The sequence below is a fragment of the Nylanderia fulva genome, unplaced genomic scaffold (genome assembly GCF_048542155.1).
Source record: "Nylanderia fulva isolate GAGA-0341 unplaced genomic scaffold, ASM4854215v1 Scaffold447, whole genome shotgun sequence".
NCBI lineage: Eukaryota > Metazoa > Arthropoda > Insecta > Hymenoptera > Formicidae > Nylanderia > Nylanderia fulva.
Genome location: NW_028190529.1, coordinates 35,001 through 49,820, shown reverse-complemented (window position 1 = coordinate 49,820; position 14,820 = coordinate 35,001). Strand labels below are relative to the sequence as shown.

General features: G+C 29.7%; 2 protein-coding genes across 2 annotated transcripts; one reads left to right on the top strand and one right to left on the bottom strand.

The window, feature by feature from the left end:
• Positions 1–6,896: 6,896 nt before the first annotated feature.
• On the top strand, positions 6,897–8,055 carry LOC146721599 (uncharacterized). The gene is made up of 4 exons (XM_085486539.1): positions 6,897–7,000; positions 7,232–7,391; positions 7,654–7,753; positions 7,994–8,055. Exons 1-4 carry the CDS (start codon positions 6,998–7,000, stop codon positions 8,037–8,039), a joined length of 309 nt encoding a protein of 102 aa, XP_085342665.1. The 5' UTR covers positions 6,897–6,997; the 3' UTR covers positions 8,040–8,055.
• A 4,672-nt stretch (positions 8,056–12,727) lies between these two features.
• On the bottom strand, positions 12,728–13,935 carry LOC146721598 (dynein light chain roadblock-type 2-like). Its single transcript, XM_085486540.1, has 4 exons — positions 13,856–13,935; positions 13,472–13,627; positions 13,021–13,355; positions 12,728–12,947 (listed from the first exon to the last, which is right to left on the bottom strand). The coding sequence occupies exons 3-4, from the start codon at positions 13,076–13,078 to the stop codon at positions 12,736–12,738; spliced, it is 270 nt and encodes an 89-aa protein (XP_085342666.1). The 5' UTR covers positions 13,079–13,355; positions 13,472–13,627; positions 13,856–13,935; the 3' UTR covers positions 12,728–12,735.
• Positions 13,936–14,820: the final 885 nt, after the last annotated feature.

The following is a 14,820-nucleotide window of genomic DNA, read 5'->3' as shown; positions in this document are numbered from 1 at the left end:
CATTATTTAGATCCTAAAGATGCTGTTAATCCAGTAAATAATATGATACCAACCGATATCATTTTTGAAAATTTTCCAGCAGGTAATCATTCATATTTATTGTTCTTTTGTTTATAGTAATATAATTTGTAAATTTATATTTCAGAATATTGTTTCAATCCTGCAAAACACGATTGCGATTAAAAAATTATTGGAACAACAAAATGCATTTTTAAAGCAATTAGAGCGTACAAATAATTCGCTTCCACTGCTCTCAGCATCTGGTTCAAGCTGTAGTAGTACTTTTTCTCTTATTCCGAACAAACCTTTCAAGAAATTTACAAAATTACTTGATTTCGACATCGCATTAAAAACTAATGAGGAAGGACAAAAACAAATGGTAAAAATAGTCTACATTTCTTATTTCTTGTTTTTTGAATATTTGAGACAAAATTCAAGGTTCGAGCTGGTAAAATAATGTAAATGGTTAGAAAGAAATTGCTTTCAAAAGCAATTTTGATTGTTCAAGCTTGATTAAACTAGGATTATTTTATAACATTCATTATAATTTCATTGTACCATTGTTGAATATGCCAAAACTACTGATATCTATTTTTAAAAAATATATATTTAACCCTTTTTCCTTCTGACTAACTGACTTTAATTGAAATTAAAATAGACAAAAAGGATGCTCAATATTTACCAGAAAAGGCTCGAACAATTGTATATATATATATATATGTATTTACATTTTTTTCGTAGGAAACATTTGTCTATTTATTAGGAGGCACTTCTCCCCACGATCAAATAAAAGCTGGACTAGAAAAAATATTTACTAATAAATTGGGTACAAAATGTTCTTGGATGGGTCGCAAAGGCAACTTCGAAGTGAACACACTAATAATTATGGACATTTTAAAACGTATATAGAAATGTAAAAATATATAATTATAAAAAATTAATGCTTTTAATAGCATAATAATTGTACCGGTACTATATTAACTTTTTTTTTGTTACATTTGTAGGATCGACTAGAAAACACTTTCCATTTTTGACAGATAAACAATTTCAGAACTATGTGTCAGCTTGGTTAAGGCACTCAAAAACGCGCTACGACAGAGAACTAGTATGTTTTACGTTTTACTTGTATATTTTAGTTTTCGATATAACAACATATTTATTATTACTTTTATTTTTTACAGGCAAAGCAACAACGTCAATAAGTTTTATCATTTTTTAAGTATCACAATAATAGTTACTTGTGTATTTAGTGTATTCATGAATTTTTTATTTTTACGTTAAAATCAAAGAGAAATTAATATTTTTATATTAAAATGTTGGCTTGTATTAAAATTATTTAGCGATAAATGAATGCAATTAGATGATAACTTATATATATTACTAAAACTTCTTATTGCCCACATTAACAGCACTGACCATATTAGTTGTGTTAGCGATTTGTGTTATTATGTATCTTATAAGTTAATTATATCCCCCATAGCAAAAAATGTCACAGTGACATCACAATAAGCTCACAATAGAGTCACAAGGTGACAAAAAAATGTAATGTCACTGTGATGTCATTGTGAGATTATTGGAAGGTAACAGTGATATCATTAATCACAATTGAAGTGATATCATTGTAAAATGTCACATTGATATAACTAGTATATCACGAAATGTAACAATAAGGATAAAAAAATCTGTCATAGCAAGAAAATGTCACAGTGACATCATAAAGATGTTCTGCTGTGACGATAAAATATATATTTAATCGTCACAGCACAACATCTTTATGATGTTACAGTGATATCATCAAAAATGTCACATTGATATAACTAGTATATCACGAAATGTAACAATAATGATAAAAAATCTGTCATAGCAAGAAAATGTCACAGTGACATCATAAAGATGTTGTGCTGTGACGATCAACAATTAAAATTAGAAAAATAAAGTTTAATTTATGATATATTTAATAAATAATTTATATTTATTTATTTATATTTATTACTGCTATAACTAAATATATATTAGGGTGTCCAATTTAAAATAACACGTACACCACTTCAAATATCTCTTAAAATATTCATCAAATAAAGGGCATCATCTACTTTATGACCTCCTTTGAATCAAACAACTTTTATTTGAAATATTTTTCTTTAAAATAGTCGCGTTCAGCAGAATGACTGCTAAGTTGTCATCTTGTCAAGACTTGACGTTGATTTGTTCTAAAAGTAAAAGAATCAACACGTCACCGTTAATGGACGCTACTTAATGTAACCTAATCTTACCTAATCCTAATGCAAGCGTGACCGTGTAGGCGCGTGCACGTTGCCCAAAACGCTCTGCAGCGTATACGCAGTCTGTTGGTGTACCAGCACGTGTTTTTTATTTGCATAAGAGGACATTTTGACTCAAAATAAGTGATCTCAGAAGATCACTTAGCAATAAGAAGTGATTTAACAAAGTGAAAAACATCAACATAAAAATTAAGGTTAGTATATACAATATTTTTTATCTTATGTTTGTCTTATATTTTTTTCATATTTATTGTAACAAGATATCTTTTTTTCATTGTATATGTATATTTAGGAAAAAAAATATATTTTGTGAAAAATATGGGTCGCAAACGAAAACACTCAATATTTTATAGTGCAAGACATAAACGAAGATTAGTTGCAAGAAACACAGTAACAGATATGAATATGATAACTCATCAGACTGATTCTGCGGATTCTATGGCAATAATTAATAATAATAATGATCAACTAATTGTTGTTGATGAGAATGCTTCGTCTTTATGTGATTCTGATAAAGTATACTCAGATAGAAATCTAAATCAATATTATGATGAAAATAATATTAACTTTTTGAATGAAAATAATGCCTGTATGATACAAAATTACACGGATGCAAATAAGCTGCAAGCTATAGTCGATAACAATTATGAAAATCTGTGTTTAAATGATAACGAAACTTTTATACATGACATAAGTAAATGGGCTATTGAAGAAAAGATATCACTCAAATCACTCCGTCACCTTTTACAGATATTGCAAACACACACTAATTATACTTTGCCTAAAGATCCACGTACATTATTGCAAACTCCTAAATCAACTGAAATTATACAAATTGAAAACGGAGATTACTGCCACTTAGGTCTCGAAAAAGCTCTTCTAAAAATTATTGAAGAACGTAAAAGATTGAATTTTGCTCTTGATAACATTCAATTATTTATAAATATTGATGGTTTACCTATATATAAGTCTTCCACAAAGAGTTTATGGCCAATATTATGTGCAGATAATATTATAAACAATGTATATGTCATTGCCTTATATTATGGTGAAGGAAAACCAAAAAATGCAAATGAGTTTTTAAAAATGTTTGTAGGTGATGCTATTGCTTTTATAAATAATGGGATTGATTATGAGGGACAGATCATAAAAGTCGAAATTAAAGCAATAATTTGTGACGCTCCTGCTAAATCATTTATTTTAAATGTAAAAGGACACACTGGATATAATAGTTGCACTAAATGCATTATTGAAGGTGATAATATAGAAGGACATATATGTTTTCCATACACATCTAATATGATGTTACGTAATGATAAAGAATTTTTTACTGGATCTTATAATCTTGATTATCAAACTGGTGACACAATTTTAAAAAATATACCAAATCTAGGCTTAGTTACAAATGTGCCACTAGATTATATGCACCTGGTATGTTTGGGTGTTATGCGTAAACTTATTATGTTATGGCTTTCAGGACCACTTAAGATAAGATTATCAAATTCAGACAAAGAACAAATTTCTAAGAAACTAATAAAGTTACGCAATTATATTCCTTCTGATTTTGCTCGAAAACCAAGATCATTAAAGTATATCAAACATTGGAAAGCCACAGAATATCGGCAATTTTTATTATATACAGGTCCTATTATATTGAAAGGAATACTACAAGAAAATGTATATTTAAATTTTCTAACATTACATGTAGCAATCACAATTCTTGCACATCCTACTTTAACATATCAAACTTCTATTATAGAATATGCAGAAAATTTATTAAAACATTTTGTAAAATCATTTCAAGTTATCTACGGTTCTAAATATATTTCACATAATATTCATAATTTATTACATCTTGCTGCAGACGTAAAACAATTTGGTGCTCTGGATAAATTTAGTGCATTTAAATTTGAGAATTATATGTCTACGTTAAAGAAATTAATTCGTAAAACTAACCAACCATTACAGCAATTAACAAGAAGATTTGCAGAAATTGAGACAATACATAATAATGAAACATTCAAAATATATTCAAATTCATACGATATGGAAAAATGTTTTACACGCTCTCATTGTGATGGTCCTATTACGAAAGATTTCATTTCTGTATAACAATATAAAATTTTTTGCAATAATCAATATTATATTAACTGTGATGATCCAAAAAATAATTGCATTTCTTTTGAAAATGGACAAATAATGTCAATTTTAAATTTCATTAAATCTAATGACAATAAAATGTATGCTATTGGCAAAGTACTTGTGTTAGTGGAAGATTTATATACACAGCCTATTTCGTCATTAACTTTAAATATTGGTATCATGTCTGAATATTCTCATCTTCAGACATGGGAGTTTGATAAAATTAGAGCAAAAATGTTGAAAATGCCTTATAAAAAAAATTATATTATATTTCCGATGTTACACACAACTGAATAATACATGTTTAATATTAATTTGCATTTGTAATTAAATAATTAAACGTAATTATAATACTCTAATATAAATTGCAAATATTATTATTATTATTATTATTATTATTATTATCGTCACATTTTTATCATATTATTTACATCATAGATTATTTATAATTTCAATGCTGATCAATTTTTATTTACAGTTATTATGGCGTATAATATTGTGGAGTTCGAAGATGGTTTACAAATTGTTCCTTCTGAATGGTTAACTGAAAATAATAAGGAATGTAAATGGCCATCATATACAAGTCAAATTAAGATAAATAAAGCAATTATGAAAAGAATATTTCCTTCTGATGATAGGCAATTATATAAAATAATCCGTATTTTTGGTAGCATGCGGTTAGTAATATAAAAAATGTATTTTATTTTTTTATCAAAAATTATATAAATTAAAATTATAATATATATGTATTAAAAGTATATATTAAAATTTAAATTTTAAGTGATATTTGATTATAAAATATATAAAAACAAAAATCTAATTTTTAATTTTTTTTTTTTTTTAAACTCCATCTTCATCTCGACTAAGAGCCAAACGCGATGTTAATGCGACAAATTAATATTTAGAAATTTTTTTTTTTTTTTTTTTTTTTTTTTTGGAAGCAGAGGAATTTGAATCCTATGGTTGGGATCTCAGAAATTCCCCTTGTTCCTTCTCTTAACATCCCCTGTAAGAAAAAGACGAGAAAAATATTGGTCCGAAAGTTGGCTGAATCGGGAATCGAACCCGAGACCTTCCGCTTGCCGGGCGACTGCTCTTCCAGCTGAGCTATTCAGACCCTTACAAATCAATATTTCTCTCAATGTTTATAACCCCCCACCCCCCACCAAGGCGTCGTACCTGGTCTAAACGCAACAAACATTAATAAGAATATTTGTCAGTCAGCTCTCCTATTTTTTTTTTTTTTTTTTAAAACTCCATCTTCATCTCGACTAAGAGCCAAACGCGATGTTAATGCGACAAATTAATATTTAGAATTTTTTTTTTTTTTTTTTTTTTTTTGGAAACAGAGGAATTTGAATCCTAATGGTTGGGATCTCAGAAATTCCCCTTGTTCCTTCTCTTAACATCCCCTGTAAGAAAAAGACGAGAAAAATATTGGTCCGAAAGTTGGCTGAATCGGGAATCGAACCCGAGACCTTCCGCTTGCCGGGCGACTGCTCTTCTAATTTTTAATATTCAAAAATTTTATACGTTTTAGATACATATGATAAAGCTATAGACAAACTTAAATTAGCTGAACAAATATCCGATATAGATGGTGATGATGGAAATAACCTCAAAAAATCGAGATATCAACGAGCAAAAAAAAATACAGGTTCATCTCCTGATAATTCTGATACAAGCGACACAAGCATCAATAAATTAAAAACTCGCAATGATTTAGAGTTAGATAATTTTCCTAATACACCAAAAGCTTTAACAATAAATAAGAGCAAAATCTGTGAAATAAAGACACCATTAATACAAGGTGATAAGAAAATGAATCGAGTAAAAAAAATTTCAAGTTCTTCTGATAATTCAGATAGAACTGACACAAGCAATGATTTAGATGAAGCTTCTAATATATCAAACGATTTAAATAAAAGCAAAATGACTTATGAAATAAAAAAACCACTGATAAAAAATTATAAGAAAATAACTAAGCCTCCGATACAAATAAGTAATGAAAAAATAATTAATATTCAGTCTAAAAAGTCTGCAGTTACATATAGTAAATCTATAAGTTCACAAGAACATCGAACAGCAAATAAAGATGACCTTGTTCCACAAAATTCAGATACAATATCTACATCCGATACTTGTAATGCTGAGATTGATGTAGGTAAAAATATATCTGTTATTAATTTTAAATTTTTGTAAAAGCTTACCTATATATATATATATATATATTATTAAAGTTTTAACTTTTTTTATTTATATCACTGTAAACATATTTAAAATGGTATATAATTCGTAATATTTATATAATCTGACAATGAGTAGATATACAATAATATGTGTCAATTATTTTTGCAGATTTTCATAATTTAATTATCAGGAAACTAAATGCAGTATTGTTAAATCTTACAACAATTGATGAACGTTTAATAAAGTTGGATAATCACATAAGAAAAAATGAGGAAACGGATTTAAAAAAAAATGAACATTATGATTTCGATTTGCCAGCAGATACCGTAGAACAATTACAGAGAATTGATAATCAATTAAAAAACAAATGTGTTGCTGCAGAAATGGTATATACAAAATATTATCATTTTATACTTACGATTAGAAACATTTTATTGAAATGTCTTATAAAAAGCAATATTTTGGACATATTTATTTATTTATATAATGTTAAATAATTTTAAAGAAGTTAAAAGAAAAGTAATGTTAACTTTTTTTATAAGAGAAAAACAAATGTTTATTATTTTGATATTTTTAGATCATAAACTAATATTAATTAAATTATTTTATATTTTTAGACAAGACAATTGAGCTTTTTAGGAGGTAAGGATCATCATGATGTGATTTCGTACATGATGAAACATATTTTAACAAATAAATTAGCAATGGAATATAGTTGGGCTGGTGCAAAATTGAAAAATGCCTTTAAAAATCTTCGCATTACTATATGTATCATAAGTAAGTATATAAATATTTAATCACAGAAATGTTTTTATTGACATATTTTTGACACTTTATATATAGCATTCTATGCATGGTTATATTGGATGATGCTATTAAAACTCTAATATCATTATTCAATAATATGTAATCATAGGAATATAAAATAATTTTGAATAGTATATATACATATATACATATATATATATATATAAAATTAAGTCGCTTTAAATTTTTATATAATCTATAACCACACATATCTGTTTAAACTTGTTGTTAGATGCTGCGCGAACTTCAAGAACCAATTTAACAAATAAGGAAGTTGAGGATATAATTGCAAGATGGCTAATTTTAGCCAAGCAGAGATTTGACCGAGATTTGTAAGTTATATATAATATACCTCAATTTAACTATTTTATCATCTTATCTCAAACTTTTTATTTTTATAAGAAACTGATTTTAAAGAGGGTGAACACATGCACTATCTGTTCATTATTGCGTGTATTAGTTTTTTTAAATTAAATACAACATTTAAGAACTTATTGTTATTTTTGTATAGAATATTTATTGCAGAATTGACTTATTGCACCTATGTATAACGATCACATATTTCTTTTTAGGAAAAAGGAAGAACAAAAGAAGAGATGCGAAAATGAGGAGATCTAAACAAGAAAAGGACAGGTTATTAAATAGAATAATTTTAATATATAATAAATAAAATATTTGAACGTTTATTATTACGTTTATTGCACAGTTTATTATTATTACGTTTATTTATAGATTTTATAGAGTTTATTTTTGCATATGAACTTTTTTTATTTTGAATGTATTAATTTCATACACAGTAATTATATATATATTTTATTATTTAAATGGTTACAGTATTAAATACATATGCATAGTTGTAAGTGCAATAAAGTAATTATTAAATATTATTTTTTAAATATAGTATAAAACGAGAAAAGTTATAATAATATATACAGTTGAATATTAAAGTAATTTAAAGTTCTAAGTATTTTAGTACTTTTATGCGTAGCTGTAGCATAAAAAATTAACAATCACTATGTTTATTTTATTAATGCCTATATATTAAAAAGTTATGCACATTTAAGTTTTCTAACAATTGTATCAATTTTTTTTCATAATTCTGATAAAGTGATAACTAGAATTTAAAAAAAATTACTTTAAAAATGATTTATTATAAGTATTAATTATATATGTTAGTGATATAGTTATTAAATATGATTAAATGATGTGATTTAACGTGAATGTGTATTAAATGATAGTTATACACCCACACACACGTACATATATAATAATATGGCTTATATTTTTTGGAACGTATATATGTATTATTTAAAAAATAAAAATGTAATTAAATAAATTACATTTATAATCTTTGAGACAAGCATATGACTACTGGCAGGATCAACCAGGGAGCTTCGTGTTCGGTTACTCGCAAGGGAGTAACTCGCGAGCGAGCCCGAAGACTCGTCGCTAGCTCTTTTTCGCGCGCGCGCGCGTTCGATGCCGAAACACCGACGCGCGCGCAACACGCTCGTATGTGCCATTTTATTTGCCGCCGGTCTTGCTCAGCCGGTCGGCGACACTCTGCTGTGTTTAACGCTATTATGTAAAGCGTACGAGAGAACGACGGAGGCGAGAGTAAACCCCCGACGCCGCCGCCTCTCCTCTTCTTCCTCCTCCTCTCCGTTCAAAAATCCACAAGATCAAAATACTCGTGTTCTTATTCTCCCAAATGTTATGATGCGCGGTCTCGAGAGACCGCGCGATTCACCCTGACGCTAGATCGACGATGGCGATGCTTAGACGTCGAGGACTGTTCTGTCTGGTTCGTACGCGTTTAACCGCACACGACCAGCAATAAGATTTCGCTACGGCGTACAAAGCGAGCGGGAAGAAGCAACTCTTCCCGCAAACTCGTATCCGTGGAGTAGATGCTCGGTAAGCGCGACGATTCCGCTGCTGCGTACGAAACGAGAGGGAACCGCGCGGCCAACACACTAGAGGCGTGCGCGCCACATAAGAGCCATTCGGTCTTGCGACACCGACTCGTGGCAATGCTGTGCTCGTAATAAATAAGTGTGCGTTAATTTTGCGCGCGTTCGGCGACGAACGAGAAGAGCCGCACCGTAATCCCCGGCGAAGAGGAATACGAGACGACGCGAGAGTCGAACGTACGTTCTCGCGAGACACGCAACCTCCAAGCATGAGAAGACTTGGCGGCGGCGCGTTCTGCGACGATCGTATATTATTTTATATATTCGTGGTTTCCAAATCAAACATTTTATATAAATGTTCTCTCCGTGTCAGAGTCGCGACTCGACAAAATCCGTTCTCGACCCGTTCGGGCGATTCTTCGTTTGTCAACGTCGAGAGCGCGACACGTACAATATTAATTTCTCCTACCCTCTTGTAGTACCCAACCGACCGGCCAAGCGGTCGGCGACGGTACGGAGAGCGGTCGAAACACGCCGGAGTGGCGAGAGACTCGAGAAAGTACGTTTACGACTCGTCCGGACTCGCTCGACTCGTTCGACGCGCCGAGCGCGACGTATCTCTTATTGAAAAAAGGTAAAGAAGGCGACCAGTTAAGGGCACGCCATTAACAAAAATTATCCATTGCAAACCCATGTACAATAGAATTGTATGAAAAATTATCGATTATAAACCCATGTACAATCGTAACAAAAGTAATGAAATAAAAAAAAAATTGCGCCAAGTGAAAGTAGAAACTTGTACCAGTGGAAAATTAAAGTTGCAGACATATATAGAGTCGTATAATGAATCAATAAAAATTTAAATTTGCAAATGTAGAATTGTACCATAAAAAAACTTATCTTTTAAAAAAAAAGATAAACAAGATGCCAAGTCCATGCGCCATGTGAAAAAGTGTTAAACAAAAAAGTATTTTTAAGTAAAAAAATCTATCAATTGACAAAAATTTATGTTCTAAAATTAATATCTCTACAAAAAGTAATGTCCAATTATTGCGCGAATAAATAAACATTTTTATAAAAAATTAAAATTTAAAAACTTATGCAAATTTAAAATTAATATAAAATAAAAAGAAATAAAAAAATTTTAGTTAAAAAAACTGGGCGCGCTGCTAAATAATATTCTAATGATATTAAAATTAAATTGTTACTTTTAAACTCATTGCAGCGCGCCCAGTTTTTTTAACTAAAATTTTTTTATTTCTTTTTATTTTATATTAATTTTAAATTTGCATAAGTTTTTAAATTTTAATTTTTTATAAAAATGTTTATTTATTCGCGCAATAATTGGACATTACTTTTTGTAGAGATATTAATTTTAGAACATAAATTTTTGTCAATTGATAGATTTTTTTACTTAAAAATACTTTTTTGTTTAACACTTTTTCACATGGCGCATGGACTTGGCATCTTGTTTATCTTTTTTTTTAAAAGATAAGTTTTTTTATGGTACAATTCTACATTTGCAAATTTAAATTTTTATTGATTCATTATACGACTCTATATATGTCTGCAACTTTAATTTTCCACTGGTACAAGTTTCTACTTTCACTTGGCGCAATTTTTTTTTTATTTCATTACTTTTGTTACGATTGTACATGGGTTTATAATCGATAATTTTTCATACAATTCTATTGTACATGGGTTTGCAATGGATAATTTTTGTTAATGGCGTGCCCTTAACTGGTCGCCTTTTTTTACCTTTTTTTAAAGGTGAGTTTTTAGAGATTATATCATTCATTTTTGTATATGATAAGCATCTTTAAATAAATAAGCAAATTCAATTTTTCTGGCATTTTCTTATTTTAGGTACATATATATCCAATAATTAATATACAAAATTAAATATTATTCATTACACAATTTGTATCAAAATAATATATTTTTAAAAATTTATTTTAAATTTATTTAATCATTTTTATCATTGTGATTGTAGTGGCAAGGATTTTATTGCTCAGTGTCATTGCAAGCATCTGGCCTGTATATACCATAATATATTGTGTAATACATTGGCTAAGTATGACAATATGGATTTTGATAGATTCCCATGGAATATTGGAATTTTGTCGGACTTGCAGTCATCCACCACATATGCAGCCTACAATTAAAGAACGCATTTATTCCATATTATTTGCTTCTGTTATTGGCATAGTGCACATTTTTATATATCTCAATGCTGTAGATAGCAAAACATTTTGAAAACATCTATCTTTCTATGTTATCTGCTTTTTTGAAAATATTGCAGCAAATTTATTATGGCAATATGCTTGTCCTCCTGCAGTTAAAGAGGCTTAGTACTTTAATATAATCTTTATTATTTGTATCATTTCCTTTTTCTTGGGAATTACAGCAATGCTTTTGTACTATATTGTCTTGCATCCCTCAAAAAGACAACATACTTCAAACGCACCAGTTCAAGCAATGTAACTTTGATATTTATTTACTTTAAAAAATGAGAGATAAACTATACAATATGCAATTAACCTTATCTTATGACTTTTATAAATCTTATGATAAAATCTAACTCTCTCTTAATCTTTATTATGAAAAGAATCTCGGTATTATATGAAATAATTTCATTGTAATTAATAGTTTAACTTTCAAAAATTTTGCAAAATAAAATAACTCATACATTGTATTTCTACCATATATATAAAAAAAAGATAGGTAAATATAAATAAATAAATATATATTTATGATATACAATAAATAAATATATATATATATATATATATATATATATATAAAATGATGGATTTTTATTATATATATATAATTTAAAAAAATCTTTTTTATATGCTATTGAATTTTAATACATACAATTTTGATTATATGTATTTTAATTAATTATATTTATAAGTATTTTTATATTATCTTAAAAAGACTGCATAGAATTATTTGTGCGACACTCTTATATGTATGTATAATTAATAGGGACCAACTACACATTTTTTTTTCCACTGAATAAAAACAATCTCAATATTAAAATTAAATTATAAAAAAGATACTGTGATATTTTATTGATGAGAAATGTACATTTATAATTGTATTAAATACAAAAATAAACATGCCATGAATTACTATATATACATATTTTCATAATTATCAAACTTAAAAATATAATATTGTTACCAAAGAAGAAAGCACTATTTAAAAACTCTAAAAGTTCATAATTTGTTAAATTAGTAATTAAATACTGCATTTTGTATAATTTTTAAGCTTTATTCTTTTATTTTTCTTTATTTAATTGAATAGATATTAACATCCAATGTAGCATACAGATTAAATTAACAACCAAAAAAATAAATCTTAACTTTGAAATATATTTTTGTTTCTTTTAAATATCAATCAACTGGATTTTGTACTACTATTAATATGAATTCTTTATCTGGTGCCATCATAATTTTATGTTTTTTGCTACGTATGCGCAAGAAAGTTAAATCATTTGTTGGATTCAAGTCACGTACGACAGAACGAGCTTTATCTGACAATTGACTTATCAAACCTGCGTATTGAACTGTTGTCGTATTATCTAATGTTGACTTTATAGGAATACCTAAAACAAATATAATTTTATAAATTTTTGTTTACAACTACAAGTAAATCATGTCAATGATCTCATGTAATACCTTCTGCATTCACCACTATTGTTCCAACTACCCTTTTATGAGACTGAATTTGTTTCATAGTTTCTTCAACCTCTTATAAATTATTTCATCGAAATTTATTAATAAAATTTTTATTTTAAATATTCCAATAACGGAAGCAAATCATATGGAATAAATGCGTTCTTTAATTGTAGGCTGCATATGTGGTGGATGACTGTAAGTCCGACAAAATTCCAATATTCCATGGGAATCTATCAAAATCTATATTGTCATACTTAGCCAATGTATTACGCAATATATTATGGTATATACAGGCCAGATGCTTGCAATGACACTGAGCAATAAGATCCTTGCCACTACAATCACAATGATAAAAATGATTAAATAAATTTTAAAAAATATATTATTTTGATACAAAGTGTGTGATGAATAATATTTAATTTTGTATATTAATTATTGGATATATATGTACCTGCAATAAGAAAATGCCAGAAAAATTGTAAAATAGTTCCTATAGCACTGATATTAGATTTATCTTGTTAAGCTAATCAAATGCTGCGATGATAACTAGCCATTGCCCAACCCATGCTCACAAGTGAGCTGATAATGCTACCTGCTTGATGTACAACTGAAAAAAATATAGAAGCTAATTAAGAAAATTATTAAAAATATATGCACACTCATACATAGGCATTTATAATTTATATAATTGAAATATTATTGAAATAATAGCAAAATATCTGATTTTGTATCACAGACTGTAAACTTGCACATAAATTATTATGACAATAAATTTGCAAATAATAACATTAAAATTGAATGTAAAAATTGAAATTGAAAATTGAAAATATCTAACCCCGCACGCTGTCAATATAGCGGAGGGCAACTATCGCCGTCTGTTGTAAAACGTGCGAGATGGACATTTCCAATACATGCATCTATTCATGTGTTGTGTACGTGTGATATATGTGTGCGCATGTGTTGTATACGTGTGAATACGTGTAGCACGATACTACTATGTTTGCGTGGTCGATGATAATAATGATGACGGGGACGTTTCTTAAAAGAAATTTTTCATATTTCGACTTTGCAATTATATATCTCTGCTTACAAATCACGTAGAGCAGAAATAAAGACACTTTTATTATATAATTCAAACTCAATCTATCGATTAAGTCTAGTATAAACTTGATTGCTTCAGCCGTTATTGAGAATTCGAAATATTATAAAGACTCAAATGTCCGACTCGCGTTAAGATACACGGTGTCTCGGCTACGCCCTTAACTGGTCGCGAGACACTACCGTGTCTCTTGATAGTACCCAACCGGCCGGCCAGGCGGTCGGCGACGCACGGTCCTACGCACGGCCGTATGCGAGCGCGAGCGCCGAAAGGCGCGTTCAATCGAGACATAGTCGCGGAGAGCGAACGATCGAAAAGTCCTATTGTACGATAAAATATTATCACGATAGCCGTATGGCGAATGTCAAACAACGATAATTAGCATTAATTAAGAAGGAAACAAACGAAATGCCGGGACAATAAGGTATAAGCACCGACGGTACCTCCGGGCCGGGCGGCACCTCCGGGCCGGGCGGCACCTCCGGGTCGGGCGGCACCTCCGGGCTAGGGCGACACCTCCGGGAACCACGGCCGACCGGCGACACCTCCGGGCCGGGCGACACCTCCGGGAACCACGGCCGACCGGCGGCACCTCCGGGCCGGGCGGCACCTCCGGGCCGGGCGACACCTCCGGGAACCACGGCCGACCGGCGGCACCTCCGGGCCGGGCGACACCTCCGGGAACCACGGCCGACCGGCGA